The sequence below is a fragment of the Leptidea sinapis genome, chromosome 41, assembly GCF_905404315.1.
Source record: "Leptidea sinapis chromosome 41, ilLepSina1.1, whole genome shotgun sequence".
Lineage (NCBI taxonomy): Eukaryota > Metazoa > Arthropoda > Insecta > Lepidoptera > Pieridae > Leptidea > Leptidea sinapis.
In genome coordinates this window covers 8,236,365-8,253,273 of record NC_066305.1, presented here as the reverse complement: position 1 = coordinate 8,253,273, position 16,909 = coordinate 8,236,365, and the positions used below count along the sequence as shown (strand labels likewise).

Below are 16,909 nucleotides of genomic sequence, written 5' to 3'. Positions count from 1 at the left end.
AAAATGCATATTGCACATCGACGTATCAATTGTATGTGATTGAAAGTTGGGTTGTTGGATGAGTCATTTATACAGGATGATAGTTATTATGTAAATATTTTGTTACACTTATATGTGAGATATAACTTTCTTGAAGTTGACAGAAGGATGTTTACAACTGCATTGTTTTATATCTAATATATAAAATTCTCATTTCGCGGTGTTTGTAGCTAAACTCCTTCGAAACGGCTTGGCCGATTCTCATGAAATTTTGCGTGCATATTGGGTAGGTCTGAGAATCGGACAACATCTATTTTACATCCCCCTAAATGTTAGGGGTGGTCCACGCCAAATTTTAATTTTTTGACATTTTTTTTAATTTGTTTGATTATGAGTCAACATTAAAAAATACATACAACTTCAATTTTCACCCATCTACGATCAACAGTTACTTTTGTATCGCGATTTTAATATCGGCAATACAACGTTTTCTGGGTCAGCTAGTAAATCATATAAAAATGTGCAGAATTCATGTCAAATATCTGAAGAACGCTCTCTTGCTTCACTTCAAAAGTTTATAATGATCAAATGTTATTAAATCGGACAGAACTACAATAAAAAGTTAAAACGATGCAAGAAAATTTTGAGTCAGGTTAATGCCGTATTAATTTAATACATCTTGTGGTTCTTATTCGGTGCAATAATTATTAATTACCAGTGGGAGGCTCCTTTGCAGCGGATGCCGGCTAGATAATGGGTACCACAACGGCGCCTATTTCTGCCCTGAAGCAGTTATGCATTACTGTGTTTCGGTCTGAGGGGCGCCGCGGCCGTAACTACTGAAATTACTGGGCAAATGTGACTGGACATCTTTTGTCTCAAGGTGACGAGTGCAGTAGTGCTGCTCAGAATTTTTGGGATTTTCAATAATCTTGAGCGGCACTGCATTGTAATGGGCACGACATCAATCATCATCAGCTGAACGTCCTGCTCGTCTCGGTCATTTTCATAAAAAACTATTACCTACAATAGTACTAAATTCATCATACTTTGCTACGGTTTATAGATACAACAATTAAACATTTTCTATGCCACTCTGATCACTGATTAAAATAGATTCATTATGTACTATTTGTTTGTGTAGGTGGCATTACAGACTCCTCTTAGGCGATATAAGTCGAAAAGCGAAAAAGTTATGCAGCACCCAAATAACTACTGCTGCTAAGAATTTATCTCCGAAACCCTTTTAGCTGTCATTATAATTAATATTAAAAGGCAAAGGCATAAAAGGCATTTATTTTCTCAAAATTGATTCCTTTTTGATGTCATTTCTAATAACTACTAGATACTACTACCGCTTCGGAAACAAATGGCGTTCTGACAGAGAAGAGCGGCGCAAGAAACTCTCCCAGTATTCTTTTTTTGCGCCCTATTCAATAAAAATATACAATATTGTACAGTCATTTCTATCGCTATAAAATAATCACAATCTAGTCCCAGGCTGCCCGATCATTTAGATATTCAGCAGTGGAGTAATAGAATCCTATTACTATTACGACAGAGCCATTTTTTTTATGAAACATTTAAATTTATTTATAGATAATGCAATTTATATTTTTTTTTATATCTCAAGTAAAACAAGACACCCTGTATACAATATATCTAGTTCCTCTGACCCTGTATAACTGTTTCACTTAGTCCAATAATGTATCATCCTTGAACTGAATTTCAAATGATGTTCTCGGAAAAGCAATAAAAGCGGTACCTATCATACCAGTATCTAGGTTGTGTTCACGAAAGCATTATTAATTGATAGTCATCTTAGAAGGAATCACTTAGCGAGGTCGTACATGTTATAAGTTTTTAAAGTGAAACTTTTATTATATCGACTCAAATTTTTTTCGCTCATCTATCGCATGTCGCATAACAATCAGCCGCAGATCACTAATTTCACGTACTGCTTTCTAGTCATTTTGGCCGTGCGGCCTAAGGAACAAGATTTAAGCTCTGGTTCCCGAAAGGGAGAAGATATATATTTTTTTTAATATTTTAAAACAACATTTTATTGAATGCTTTGTTTCAAACATCATTTTATAGAACGATTTTTGGAATTTTTTAAATATTGACGGGAATCTTTGAAATATTTGTTTTTAAACTTTGTCAGTTGAAGTTTCACTTCTACTTTATGTCTCAGCATACATTTTGTTTTTCTTTATGGAAGCCTTTGCGTAAAGGGCACTTTCTAAGATAAATTGCTTAGCAAGATCTTGAATTGTATTAATATTTTAATATTAATCACGTTGAAATAAATATATGTTAAAGTTCAGGATGAGATCTAGCACTATGGCTAAAAATGGCTCTGTCGTAACTCCACAGATGAATATCTAAGTGATCGGACAGCCTTGGCTCCTAGATTATCATTATTTTATAGCAATAACAATGACAGTACAGTACAGTATATTGTATTAATAGGAGCGCAAAAAAAGAATGCTGGAAGAGTTTCTTGCGCCGCTTCTTCTCTCTTGCGCCATTTGTTTCCGAAGCGGTGGTAGTAGTAGTGTTAGAAATGACATCAAAAAGAACCTCGTGCATGTATGGAGATTCTATATGAAAATAATCACAACACCAGTGTCAGTAATTACGGACATTCAAGATAGTGAAGAGAAATAACCGGTTATGTGCATATAAATATAAAACCCTATTGATTTCTCAGTAACTATTATTTGCATAGTTTGGTCCAATTATTATGCAATAAATGGCTGTAAATAAAAGATTCAATAAACAGAAAAAAGTGTTTAATATCAAAGGTTAACCATGTATTCAATTTAAGGTATAATTCTGTAGCTAGACCTTAATTAAGGAAAGTAAAGTAAAATGAACAATAGAGACTGCAAAACTAGTAATCTGCAGTTTTTTAATTTCTTTAGCAAATCCATTTTATTACGTGTAAAATCAGTACCCAGTAGCAAAACCTTTGTTAGTAATTACCGCTTGACACCGATGTGGCACAGACATTATCAGTTTCTGGCATGTTTCGACAGGAATGTTTGCCCATGCCTCACAAAAAGCTTCATTAAGTTCATCTAAAGTTGTGGTACGATAAGTGACAACTTTTCTCTTGATTTCGTGCCAAAGGTGCTCGATTGGGTTGAGGTCCGGGCTATTTGCTGACCAATCTAGCACTGATACCGACTGACTGTTAAGAAACGACTTGACTGAACGGACGGTATGTTTCGGGTCGTTATCATGCTGAAACGTCCATATATAGGGAAGCATAGTTTCCTCTAATATTGCCTTGTATTTATGTTGGTCTAAATTACCCTGAACTTTCCTCACAGGTTCCACTCCACGTCCAGAAAATGAACCCCACATTTTAATGTTTCCACCGCCATGTTTCACCTTCCAATTGTGAATCTTGGATTAATTTCCACTTTTACAGGACGCCGTACGTATTGCCTTCCACCTCAAGAAATCAAATTAACCTTAGTCTCGTCAGAGAATTATACATGTTGCCATTGGGCGTAGGTCCAATATCCATATTTACGTGCAAACGTGAAACGTGCGTTTCTATGTTCTTTCTTCAACAACGGTACTTTGCGAGCCACTCTTCCGAACAACCCTGCCTCTACCAGACGTCGTCTGACGGTCCTCGCTGATACACCGGCTTTTTCGTCCACCCCAAACAAAACAGAGCCTAGAAACGGATCTTTCTTAGCTAACCTGGTTATCATTCTATCGTCTTGTGGAGTTGTTTTTCTCGATCCTTTTTTCTGGGCACATTTAAAGCTGTGTTGTTGCGCCTGAAATGTTGCACTGCATTGCATACCATAGTTTTTGAACAATTTAAATATTCTGCTATCCTTCGGTATGACCAACCACGCTCGATAAACTTCATGATGATTTTTCGTAGTGTTGCATCTCAACTTTTATTTTTGCCCATTTTTCTTCAAAATAGTTCTCAAAACTTAAAATTAATAATCTTGATTGCCGCCAAAACTACCACGAAACAATAGGAGAAGAAATAAAAAAATATTAAGATTCAGATTTTGAAAATAGAACATAATATCTCAGTGTCCCTAATTATATGACCAGCCAGCATTTTTTGAACAAATAGCACTGTGATAATCTATCTGCTATACTGTAAAGAGGTTTAATGTTGGAGGAAGTTGTTATTGTTTGTATAATCGGGCACATAAATGACTAATTACATTTACATTAAGGGATATGGAATCTTGTTGGAAAATAAATTTTAAATAGAGAGTGTCCCTAATTAGTTGACCACGACTGTATATATATATATATATATATATATATATATATATATATATATATATATATATATATATATATATATATATATATATATATATATTTAATTCCGTAAAAAACAGATTTATTTAAAAGACAATGTGATTTGTAAGGTTCAATTTTCACTAACCAAAAGCAGTTTCAATAACATTAATCTCTTAACAATATTTTCTTTGCCACAGATACCAGAATTCGGTTTGGATGGAAACAACACCCTGAAACACAACGGTAGTGCCAAAGACCTGGCTACCGTTATGGAGAACCTGAAGAAGACCAGCCTCGTGTCTCGACAGAATCAGTTGAACACACAGGTCACGAGTTCCTCAAAACAACAGGTAAATATAATAAATTATTATCTGCAAATATTAGTTTCCTATGCTGTATTAAAATGTTGTAAATTGCTGTAAAATGCTGTAAATTGCCCATAATTACATTGAAAACTATTAATTTGTATTAGACTGTTTACAAAGTAAATTATAAAATCCAATTATAGTAAAAATATTGGACAAAAAAAGTAAGGCTATTTGACCTTTATTAAATTTAGTTTTATACAATTTTTTTGTATTGGTGTCAAGCAAACAGGAAACCTCATTAAATAAAAAAAAATATGGTTTTTCTATATTTTCTTAAACAACTACGGGACAAGAACCTCCTTTTAACTATATAAAGAATGCTTATGGCAGGAGGCTCCACTCTTCCTTAGTCTTAGCGGTCCGTTTTGATAGCAATAAATAAAGTATGTACTTCCGTCTAACTATGTGCCCTGCCCACTGCCACATCAGTTTAGCAATTATCCAGGATATGTCAGGGACTTTGGTTTTCCAACGGATCTCCTTGTTTCTGATTCGATCTCGCAGGAAAACTTCGAGCATAGCCTTCTCCATTGCCCTCTAAAGTATATTTAACTAGTCGTTATTTGATCATAAATAATTAAATATTTCGTTTATTAATTAAATATTACATACAGATAATTACGCCTTTTTCCCTACCACCTGTAGGCATAGGTTGAGGACCCCGATGTTGAAGGGTGCTACTACTTCTATGTCTTTTTGCACGCGCATCTTCCGTTTCATACAATAATATCATCACCCACCATACTGTCTTGCATCACCAGGTGAATCACAAGAACGTTGTCAGCCTTTAAGAAAAGTGTGTACACTTTATTTGAAGAAGATACTCATGTCGTATCATTCTGAAAACACCGCACAAGGAAGCTCATTATATTATTTGGTTGTTGTAAAAACCGCGCTGTAGACGAGCGCCAGACAATTATTGTGTGTATGTACTTAGGACACGTCATATCATCTATACTATATAATCTATACTAATATTATAAAGCTGCAGTGTTTGTTTGTTTGTTTGAACGCGCTAATCTCTGGTACTACTGGTCCGATTTGAATGATTCTTTCAATGTTGGGTAGTCCATTTATCGAAGACTATAGGCTATGTTTTTTTTTTCAAAATTAGGGATCCGTAATAAAATTGCTATTTTGTAACACAAGGTGTAAAATCGAAAACCTATTTTTGCGTGCGCTGCAAAAACTATTGACAATAGAACAAAATGATGTACAGGCTATAATATAGGCAATATTTTATTACTTATAAAACTATCGCGTGAATTATACTTTATATGGCAAAACAACGTTTGCCGGGTCAGCTAGTGTTTTATATAAAATAAAATAAATTTGAAGGACCGGATGCAACGGGAAAAACGACAGGTAAGAGACACAAATATAAAAATGTGTAGGATGAAGCCGGCAAACAATGAGACAGAAGTATGCATACTATTTTATTTTATGTATGACGCGAGTAAGTATACCTTAATATATTCTTATGTCATACGCACGACTTATAACTGCATAGACACCAGGAGAACATAAATATGGTAGCGGTGTTAGTAATGTATTTCATAGCGGTTGAAATCATGTGTCATCCTAGCAACATGTACCAGGACTTCATATGCAGTTTAGAGGTTTATGCACAATGCAGGTTTCACTTCTGACATGTGTACATTGTACACACGCAATTTTTTATTTATTTATTTATTTAGTATTTAATTTATATTAAATAAATTAATATGAATGATCATTAATTCTTAAACAATCCATTAAATGTCTGTTAGGGAGCGAATCTTTTTTACTGCGTATGCAGCAGAACTAAGACGATAAGTTAAGTTGTCTATATAAGGGTCCCATTTGGGAGGAGTTTGGCATGTAACGTTATTACAATAAAAACAGCGGTATCAACTATATCTTATTTCTCGTTTTTGAGCTGTACATCGATTGACACTTGTTTAAAAGTAAATTTAATGCACTTCGTTAAATTACCATTAAGCAATAAGTTATAAGCTTCATTCCAATGTACAACTTTAGTTAAAGAATTGTTAACATCCTTAAAATTTGGTAAACAATGGTGTATTTTAAACATATACACTGATACCAAATCAAATCAAAATCACGTCACGAAAATGACACTCATGAATGTCAAAAATAATATTTTTTCTTATTGAATCTACCGCAACTTCGTAAAGGGTTGAACTAACTCATTAGCTCAAAGAAGGAGCAAGAATTATCCTTAGCGATATATACATATATTGTTATAAAACATTCAAACCAAAATAGATTACATAAATTTTTCTATATCTAACAATTTGGACCGGTTTTTTATCTCGTTAGACCAAAACACGGGCGAAAACTTGTTAATGGTCTACAAAGATATATTCAATGTTATAACAAAACACGCCTCTATATGTGCTATAATTGTTTGAATAATTAATGAGCAAAATATAGCTATTGCGATCGCGTGGGTGGCAGTTACAAGCCAGTGGAACTTATGCAGATTTAAATCGATGTATTACAACCAATGATGTTCTATACACATATAGGACCCAGCAAACGTTGTATTGCCATCTAAAGAAATAAAAAATAAAATCAGTAATTATTATTTTTTGGGTATAAAAATAGATGCCGACCGATTCTCAGAACTACCAAATACTTATATCATACATAAAACTTATCGTACTACAGTAATTATTATTATATTCTTTTTTGCCATGTTGCGGATCTGTGGATGGAACAGAATAATATAAAAATCGCGATACAAAAATAGGTGATGATCGTAGACGGGTGAAAATTTGAAGTTGTGTGTATTTTTTTAATGCTGAATCATAAAATAAAAACAAAAAATTGTCAAAAAAATAAAAATGTAGGGGTACCCACCCCTATATTTTACCCTTATCATTTAGGGGTATGAAAAATAGATGTTGGCCGATTCTCAGACCTACCCGATATACACACAAATTTTCAAACAAATTGGTTTAGCCATTTTGAAGGAGTTTGGTAACAAACACCGGGACACGAGAATTTTATATATAAGATATCATTCGAAGTCTGATAGCGGAACGACAAATCTGTGTCTTAAAGACAATGTAAGCACAGTCTTCTCCTTAGTCGTGTGTCAACTGTCACTGTCTGAATCAAACCTGAACTGAATAAATGTTTTACATTGCTGCTTATTGACCAAGAATATTTTAAACAACTGAAGTAAATGAGGCAATGTATAGATAATATAGCAGATTGTATGTTTTACATTGCTGCTTATTGACCAAGAATATTTTAAACAACTGGAGTAAATGCGGCAATGTATAGATAATATAGCAGATAGTATGTTTTACATTGCTGCTTATTGACCAAGAATATTTTAAACAACTGGAGTAAATGCGGCAATCTATAGATAATATAGCAGATAGTATGTTTTACATTGCTGCTTATTGACCAAGAATATTTCAAACAACTGGAGTAAATGCGGCAATGTATAGATATATATATATATATATATATATATAGATATAGCAGTCGAAGCTTATATAGTGCATAGTGGCATATTCCATATTATGGTTTTGTTTTTATGCGACGTGATTAGTAATCTGATTAGAACGTCATTGATTGGTTGTACCATAGACTTAAAATATACTAGCGTATAGACAACCTGACAACCCGGTAATGTGTGACCAGTTTTTATTTGTAGATGTGTGAATTCACATTGGGTTTAATATTTAAAATAATAGGGAGCTTATTCAAAGCGTGGTTGACTGTTAACGACTTTTTAGTGAATATCGGTAACAGTAACCAATATATTCGCTTTCGTTTTCTATCTTTTTGTATTTCCTATGTAAGTATATATATATGTGTGAGTATATATAATAGGGGTTAAAGCATGAAATTGCCGTTTTATTGCAATAGAAACTTCAAATTGACATAGAACTTTCATGGTTTTCTATTTCTGCCGTGAAGTAGTAATGTGTAAGCAATACAGTGTTTCAGTCTGAAGGGCGCCCTAGCTAGTGAAATTACTGGGCGAATGAGACTTATTTTATGTCTCAAGGTGACGAGCGCAATTATAGTGCCACTCAGAATCTTTGAGTTATTCAAGAATCCTGAGCGGCACTGCATTATAATGGGCACGGCGTATAAAATACCATCAGCTGAACGTCCTGCTCGTCTCGTCCCTTATTATCATAAAAAAAATGGTTTGCGATTTATGAGTGAAACTTTTCTCACATGGTACCTATGTAGTTCTTATTTAAAAAAATGTGCAACTTTCGGTTATCGACTTTCAGTTGTTTCTTTTATTCAGCTTCGACAAGAAAGATGGATACTTCAAAAATTTGAGTGATTTTTGAATACGAGTTCCGACGCGGAACTAACGCGGCAGAAACAGCTCGCAATATCAATGTTACGTTTTGAGAGGGGACTGCTAATGAAAGCACCGTGCGATTTTGGTTTTAACGCTTTCGTGATGGAAACTTTGATTTAAATAACAAAATTACAATTTTTAAATAAAATACCGTACCAACAATAAAATAAAAAGTATGAAAAATGGTTGCCTCGTGATTACATTCATTCATTCATTCATTAGAGATGTTCTTCTTTTATGCACGCTTTGTTTATCTTATATGTAACTAGCTGCCCAGACAGACGTTGTTCTGTAGATAATAAAAAAAATACTGTTTTATAGGAATTTGTCAATAATATTTCAAAACATCAAGAATTATTTCGTAATAAATGCTCCCTGTTGTTATAATGAAATTGTTTCACAGCGGAACTGTCAGACCGTGCGTCACTAAATTCTCTCATAGAGAATATGTCCATACAAAATAAATATTGAAAATAAAACTAATTATGGGTCCCAAATCGAAATAAAAACTATCCTATCTCTCAAGTTGGACCAAACTGCACTCCATGAAATAATCCCCATTAAAATCCGTTCATTAGATTAGCAGTCCATCGCGGACAAACAACGTGTCACGTAATAATAATAATAATAATAATAATAATAAAATTTATTGCCTTGAACTTAATTTAAGTATACAATATCAGCTTATTACAAAACATACATTAAGACAAAAGGGAGTAGGCTCAGCTTATGCTGCCTGAAATAATATTTTCATGCAGCGCTGGTTTTCAGCCATTCCCATCTCCCTAAGATGTAAGGTGGGATACATAGTAAAGAGGGCAAACTAATAACGATAACAATGCAGATCTAAACTTTTTCTAAATGTATCAACCTCTGTATAAATTATGAGTGTGTTTGTGAGTGTGTGTGTTGTATAAATATATGAGTGTGTGTCAATGTGTCAGTTTAAATGTAATATGAAACGAGTTGCAAATGTTATGGTTTAATCATGAAAAATATTTATATAAGGGAAGTTCTTTCCATACACAATAATTAAAATTTTCAGCTTCCTGTTGTTTTTTTAACAATGCCATTTTATATTTACCCTTAAACTGATTTATATTTTTTATCATTCTAAGAGGTGGTGGCAAATCATTCCAAATACGGGAAGCCATGAATTTGAAACTGGATCTATATCTTGTTGTTTTGTAGTATGGTATATTTAATAAGTTTTGAGAGGCAAAACGTGTACATTTTAAATTAGAACTTCGGCTCCAGGACAATTTTTCAAATAAATATTCAGGGCGCTTGCTATAGATAATTCTCTTTATACTACAGGCATTATGCAATTCTCTCCTAGCTTTCATATTAAGTATTCGTTTGTTGTTTAAATATGGAGTTATATAGCCTCTGTTTGGAACATGAAAGGAGAATCGAATACATGCATTTTGTACCCGCTGCACTGCTCTCTCCAATTTATAACTAAGTCTGGGACCATATGTTGTACTGCAGTGGTTGAATTGGGAGAGGACAAGTGACTCAGTCAATGAATTACGTAGTTCCTCTTTTAGGTATGGCCTTATTTTATATAGTGTTTTTAGTTTATAGAAAGCAGTTCTTATTTTATTGTTAACATGTTCCATAAATTTTTGCTCGCCGTCTAATACCAGGCCCAAATTACGTGCAGTTTTGACATATTCTACTGGTATATCATTTATTTTTACTTTTTCGTTGCAGTTACATGTATATTTAATTTGGTTTTTTGTTCCAAGGGCCAACATCTGTGATTTAGCTGGATTAAGTGACAGCGAGTTTTTTTTTGACCAATTGTAGATATTTTCTAAGTCCTGATTTATTTTACGTATAGCGTCTTTGACATCCTTGCCTTTGAAAGAGTAATACAGTTGCGTGTCATCAGCGTAGAGGTGGTACTTACAAGTTTTTATATATTTGGGGAGGTCAGCAGTAAAAATGGAGAAAATTATCGGGCTTAGCAGAGAGCCCTGTGGGACACCTCTTATCACAGGCAGCAACGAAGAAAGAAGTTTTTTACCAGTTTTGTCTTCAATTTCCACCATTTGGCTTCTACCGGTCAGGAACGTTTCAAACCAACAGCGAGTATTTTTGGTGAAACCATAGTGTTTTAGTTTTGACAGCAGTATTTCTGAAGGGATACAGTCGAAGGCTCTAGAATAGTCTAGCAAAACTAGTATACTACTATATCCCATATCCGATGCTTCTGTCAAATCATCAGTGATATGTAGAAGGGCTGTTTCTGTGCCGTGACCCTTACGAAACCCAGATTGATATTTTGGTATTACTTTTATACTGTCGAGATAAGCAACCACTTGATCTAGGACTACTTTTTCTAAACATTTGGATAGTACGGGTAAAATAGAAATTGGTCGTAAATCATTTAGTCCATTAACAGTTGTTTTTTTTGGTATAGGTTTAACAAGTGCGTTTTTCCAACAAGAAGGGAATTTATGAGTTAATATTGACGTATTAATGATATTTGTTATTATAGGCAGAGTAACTTCAACGGTAAGTAAAATCATGTCAATGTCTAATTTATCAACACCCATAGCTTTAGTTTTGATAGCCTTTAAAATATTAAGGACTACCTGCTCTGATGTCATTTTCAGTTCAAATGCTTGTTGTATACTGTCTTTTTCGTTTGTCGTAATTTCTATATCTTCTTTGTTGTATGGGGGTAGATTTAAAAAATGAGCGTTTATTTCATTTGGGTCTTTAAGGTGGTCCGGTAAAGAGGTGTTGACTGATTTAGTAATCGTAGTAATATTTTATATATTTTTCCACAAGAGGGCTGGTTTGTGAATATTGTTATTAATAGAGTGTTCAAAAAATGCTTTTTTTTCTCGTTCCTTAGTAGCTGTAACAAGATTCCTGAGGGTACGATAGTATGTTTTTGAGGTATCAGATTTAGTAATGTTTGCTTTCTTTAGAGCTTTATCTCTCAGGTTCATCATAATTTTTAAACTGTCTGTGATCCATGGCTTAGGTGGGCCTCTTAGAACTGATCTCTTAATTGGGGCATGAAGGTCGAATAATGTTAAGATATGATCGTTAAAAGTATCAACCATATGATCTACATCATTGAAGTTGTTGATAAGATGCCAGGGAATTAAATTAAGGTCAGATTTGAATAAAGTCAGATCCATATTATGGAGATATCGTTTGAACTTAAACGTTTTGTTAAGCCTTGGTTTCTTAATATTAAAATATGTCAACACCATCGCGTGATCGCTTAGGTCTCTGTTATGAATTATATCAACTTTCTGACATTTGGATGGAGTGTCAGTTAAGATAATGTCAATCAATGTTTCCGAGTTATCCGTAACCCTAGTCGGATCCTTAACTATTTGATGTAAATTATGTTGATAGCAAAAAGATAATAAATCTCTTACCTGTGGCAGATCTTCATTGAGGAGATTGATATTGAGGTCACCGAGAAGACAGCTATAGTTGCAGTGCCCCATCAGGTTTACTGATTCACTAATGTTATCTATCGCATCACGGACGCTGACACTCTCGGGTCTATAAGCTGTACCGATAGCCATAATAGCACCTGGTAATTGAACTTCCAGCCATAACTGCTCAAGAGCAGTGCTTGGAAGTTGTTTAATGCGAGCGACTATCCCTTTTCTGATAAAGAAACCAACTCCACCACCTCTCCTTTGACCGGTTCGAGCCTTGTGAATAAATCTGTAGTTGGTCACCGATGGCACAAGAGCTTCTTCCCCTTCTTTTATCCACGTTTCATTGAGCGCAAGGATATCTGGTTCATACTTTAATAAACTTATCAATAACTCATCCGTCCCTGTATTCAATGATCTTGCATTTAATAAACCTATTTTCAAACATTTTTTTGAAGGGTTAGCCATTAGGAATTTTTAAATGAACTACTTTAATAAACAATGTGCAACTAATATTTAACATTTGTGCATGTTTATATGAATATGTGTTTAAGAGTTCTGTGTGTTTAGTGTGAGTTCTGTTTAGAGTGTGAGCATTATTTGTACTATGTTGTGTAGAAAAAGTATGAAATAACAGAAGGTTGCACATTATAAAAATATAAGCTTTAAATATAAGTTTAAAATAGGAATGATAGGAAAATAAAGGCTCAAATATTAAGATTTTCCAAAAACCCGGAATAAATCACTCTCCTCACGTATCCTGAAACGTTCTTTTCCTTGCTCTTGCCGTACATAAATTTTACCGTCGCGTGTCCATACATATTTAAATTTTAGTTCGCTGGCTAATAAGCGGGCTTTCTGAAATAAGTATCGGTTGTGTCCGCTGAGACGTTCATTTATATAGAGAGAGTGTGTAGGGCCTGGAAGCTGCAGGCCTTCGGTGTTAAGGCCACGGCGAACGCGGGCGGCGGTTAGCAACGCGTCCCTAGTCTCACGGCGTGTAAGACGCACGATAAGCGGTCGTGGTCTATACGGTTTGTCTTTCTCTTCTGGACGCCTGGGCCCGACTCGCTCCACGTTGACAATATCTTTCTCATTGATACTGATGCCTATTTTATGTGCAACGGTCTTAATAATATGCATTACACTTTCGTTTTGAACTTCCGGACACCCAGAGATTTCAATATCGTTTGCTAATAATGTTTGCTCTTGTTCGACTATTTTTATACTGAGCTTCTGTATTTTGTTCTCCAAAACTGACAAATCGGTCGATTTTTCTAATTGCGACACTCGATCTTCAAGCTGTTGAATACGGGAGTTTTGCGCCTTAATGGTGTCCGTCAAATTAATAATAGCGTCCTTAATGCCAGTCATTTGTGAGTTAAATAGCTCACTCATGTGTAGTTTCAGTTCTTCCATTATTGAGAACTCTGCTGTAGTATCCGTAGTTGTAGACCGAGTTGATGGATTTTTTACACGCAACGTGACATTTTCATTCTCTGTATTTTTTTGAGTACGCTTAGATCCTTCACACTTGTTCGTTACATGTTGCCGGACTTCGTCCATTGTTGTGTCAATGTTTCGAACTGGAGTATTGGTATTGCCTCTTTTTGGTATTTTATTAAGGCACTCAGGGCAGTTCCATTTATCCTTACCTTGCATCAAACAATACAGTTTGTACGTCACGTTGGCACAATCCAAGTCGTATTGTCCTTTACATGTTAAACACTGTAAATATTCTTTCTTAGGTAAGGCATTTCGGCATCCAGCGCATTTCGGTTGTGAGTTCATCGTGAAAAAAGACCAAGCAGAAAAATTCCTTTTTGCTATTTTAATGCCTAGGTAATATATTTTTAAGCTATGTATTCAAAAGATTTATAGACAACCTTATAAATATAATATTATGTTGACAAGCTAGATGGCGCTAGTATGTTTTATTTTAAGTATTTAAAATTACTTAGCATATAGAAATTATATTAACAAATACAGATAATTAATAAAATAATTTATATTGTTCACACTACAAAAAGTACTTGTCTTATAATCTCCTTCAATCGGGTGGCTGTAATATAATGTTGTGTAGGTATATTACAACATGTCACTTAGCTTTTGAAGGATGATGCAATGGTTCCGAGCACAAGATCACTAAATTTTAACTGCACTTTTTACTATATTTAACGAATATCAACTTTTGCTAACACTATATATGTTTTATTGGAGCTTAAACTATATTTATTAACTTAATTCACTCCTATATGTGCACTTTTTCTATTAATTTCAATTTTTAAACACTAAGTCAATGTTTACACTCGCTTAGCGCCCTCTAGTCTCCTAGTAATTTATATAATATACTAGCTGACCTGGCTAACGTTGTTTTGCCATATAAATTATATATGTAAACCTTCTTTGAGCTTCAACGAGTCTATTACAAAAGATTTCATTGAGATCGGCCGAATAGTTTAGGAGTTATTAGGGAACATACACACATACATTCTCTTTTATATATGTATAGACTAGCTGACCCGACAGACGTTGTTCTGTATATAATAAATAAAATAATGTTTTTATATGAATTTGTCAATTATTATATCATAACATCAAAAATTCCTTCGTAAAATACGCACCCTGCTGTCGTAATGAAATTGTTTCACAGCATAACTGTCAAACCGTGCGTCAATAAATTCTCTAATAGAAATTATGTATGGACACATTAAAGGAAAAACAAATTTGTTGTTTTTATTTAATTTAGCAGCATTTTCCTATTTATTCACCTTTTAAACCTTCTCTGGACTTCCACAAATAATTCAAGACCAAAATTAGCCAAATCGGTCCAGCCGTTCTCGAGTTTTAGCGAGACTAACGAAAAGCAATTCATTTTTATATATATAAATTAAGATGTCTATGGATATAACAACACAAAATAATTAACAATATATTAAGTAATCGAATAGTTACGTGTAAAGTTTACTGTTCGCTATTTCAGTGTCGGCCTCGGATCGTTCATAAAATGGGCAGTTTATTTTGAAATCGACATTCGGCAAACGCCGAGGGAAAAATAAATAAAACAAAACTGTGTTGGAACTTAGACAAACTGAAATATTACACTGAAATTATTTAACGACTGAGTTTATAGGGATATCACAAATGATCAATTCTTACTTTTATTTTGAAAAAAGCGCGTACACCTTCCTTAAAGGCCGGCAACGCTCTTGTGATTCCTCTGGTGTTGCAAGAGAATGTGGGCGGCGGTGATCACTTAACACCAGGTGGATCACCTGATGTTTGTCCTCCGCTCGTTTGTCCTCCTATTCCATAAAAAAAAAGAAATGAAATGAAATTTATTTACTGAGTCAAATACAGTATACATAAGGTCTAAAATTTATTTTAGTGTCTTCTATTCGGCTAATTAATTCGACGGACAGATGGTCGTTGGGGCAATAAAGTCCTCGAATGGTGATCACGTACCGGAAGACGCAGTGTTGGTAGGCCACCCACAAGATGGACTGACGATCTGGTCAAGATCGCCGGAGTGCGTTGGATGACGGCAGCACAGGGCCGATCATGGTGGAAATCATTGGGGGAGGCCTTTGTCCAGCAGTGGACGTCTTCCGGCTGATGATGATGATGATGATTCGGCTAATTTAAATTAGCATGCAAATAGTTTACTTAAAATTTAAAAAATCCTTAAATCTATACATTTTTTTGTGCATTAACTATTTAAACAGGAGTCTGGTAAATCGTTTGTGTGGTATTTTTTTTTGTTTTGGTTGTTTAAATAAACAAAATACAAACTACTTACAACACAGTACAGTAGTTTTATTTAACAACAATTACATGATCAATGGCGAATTTTATAGGAAATAAATTAATGAAGGAACGTTGGTATTCGAAAAATCAGTAGGTACCTACTCATAAACCATCTAGGATAAATTTCGCATCGAATGGTGGTAGTTACATGTCGATACGATCAGTAGTTTAGGCGTGAAAGAGCCTCAAAGAAAGACCATTTTCATTATACATATATAGATAGATAGAAAAAGATTAAATTTCACAAAACATTATCTAGTTTGATGAAAAATAAAAAATTAAAAAGTGTCTGTAACATATAATATATATAGAAATAACATTTACAATATTTGCTATTATAATTGTGTATAAATTCTATTGACTTCTCCGTATTTACTTTATCTAATATATAAAATTCTCATGTCGCGGTGTTTTGTAGTTTAACTCCTTCGAAACGGCTTGACCGATTCTTATGAAATTTTGAGTGCATATTGGGTAGGTCTGAGAATCGGACATCTATTTTTCATCCATCATTAAGGGTGCTCGACGCCAAAGTTTTTTGACTTTTTTTTTAAATTTGTTTGATTATGAGCCAGCATTAAAAAATACATACAACTTCAAATTTTCACCCATCTACGATCAACAGTTACTTTTGTATCCCGATATTAATATCGGCAATATAACGTTTGCTGGGTCAGCTAGTTACATATAAATTTTGTCCACTT

At 34.2% G+C, this 16,909-nt stretch overlaps 1 protein-coding gene across 4 annotated transcripts in view; it reads left to right on the top strand.

Annotated features, from left to right (window-relative positions):
- LOC126976462 (NAD(+) hydrolase sarm1) overlaps positions 1 to 16,909 on the top strand; it is a 133,030-nt gene that overhangs the window by 100,501 nt on the left and 15,620 nt on the right. For all 4 annotated transcript variants that reach the window (XM_050824784.1, XM_050824785.1, XM_050824786.1 and 1 more), the window contains one exon: positions 4,470 to 4,622. In XM_050824784.1, the coding sequence (XP_050680741.1) occupies positions 4,470 to 4,622 (153 nt within the window). The remainder of the gene's footprint in view (positions 1 to 4,469; positions 4,623 to 16,909) is intronic.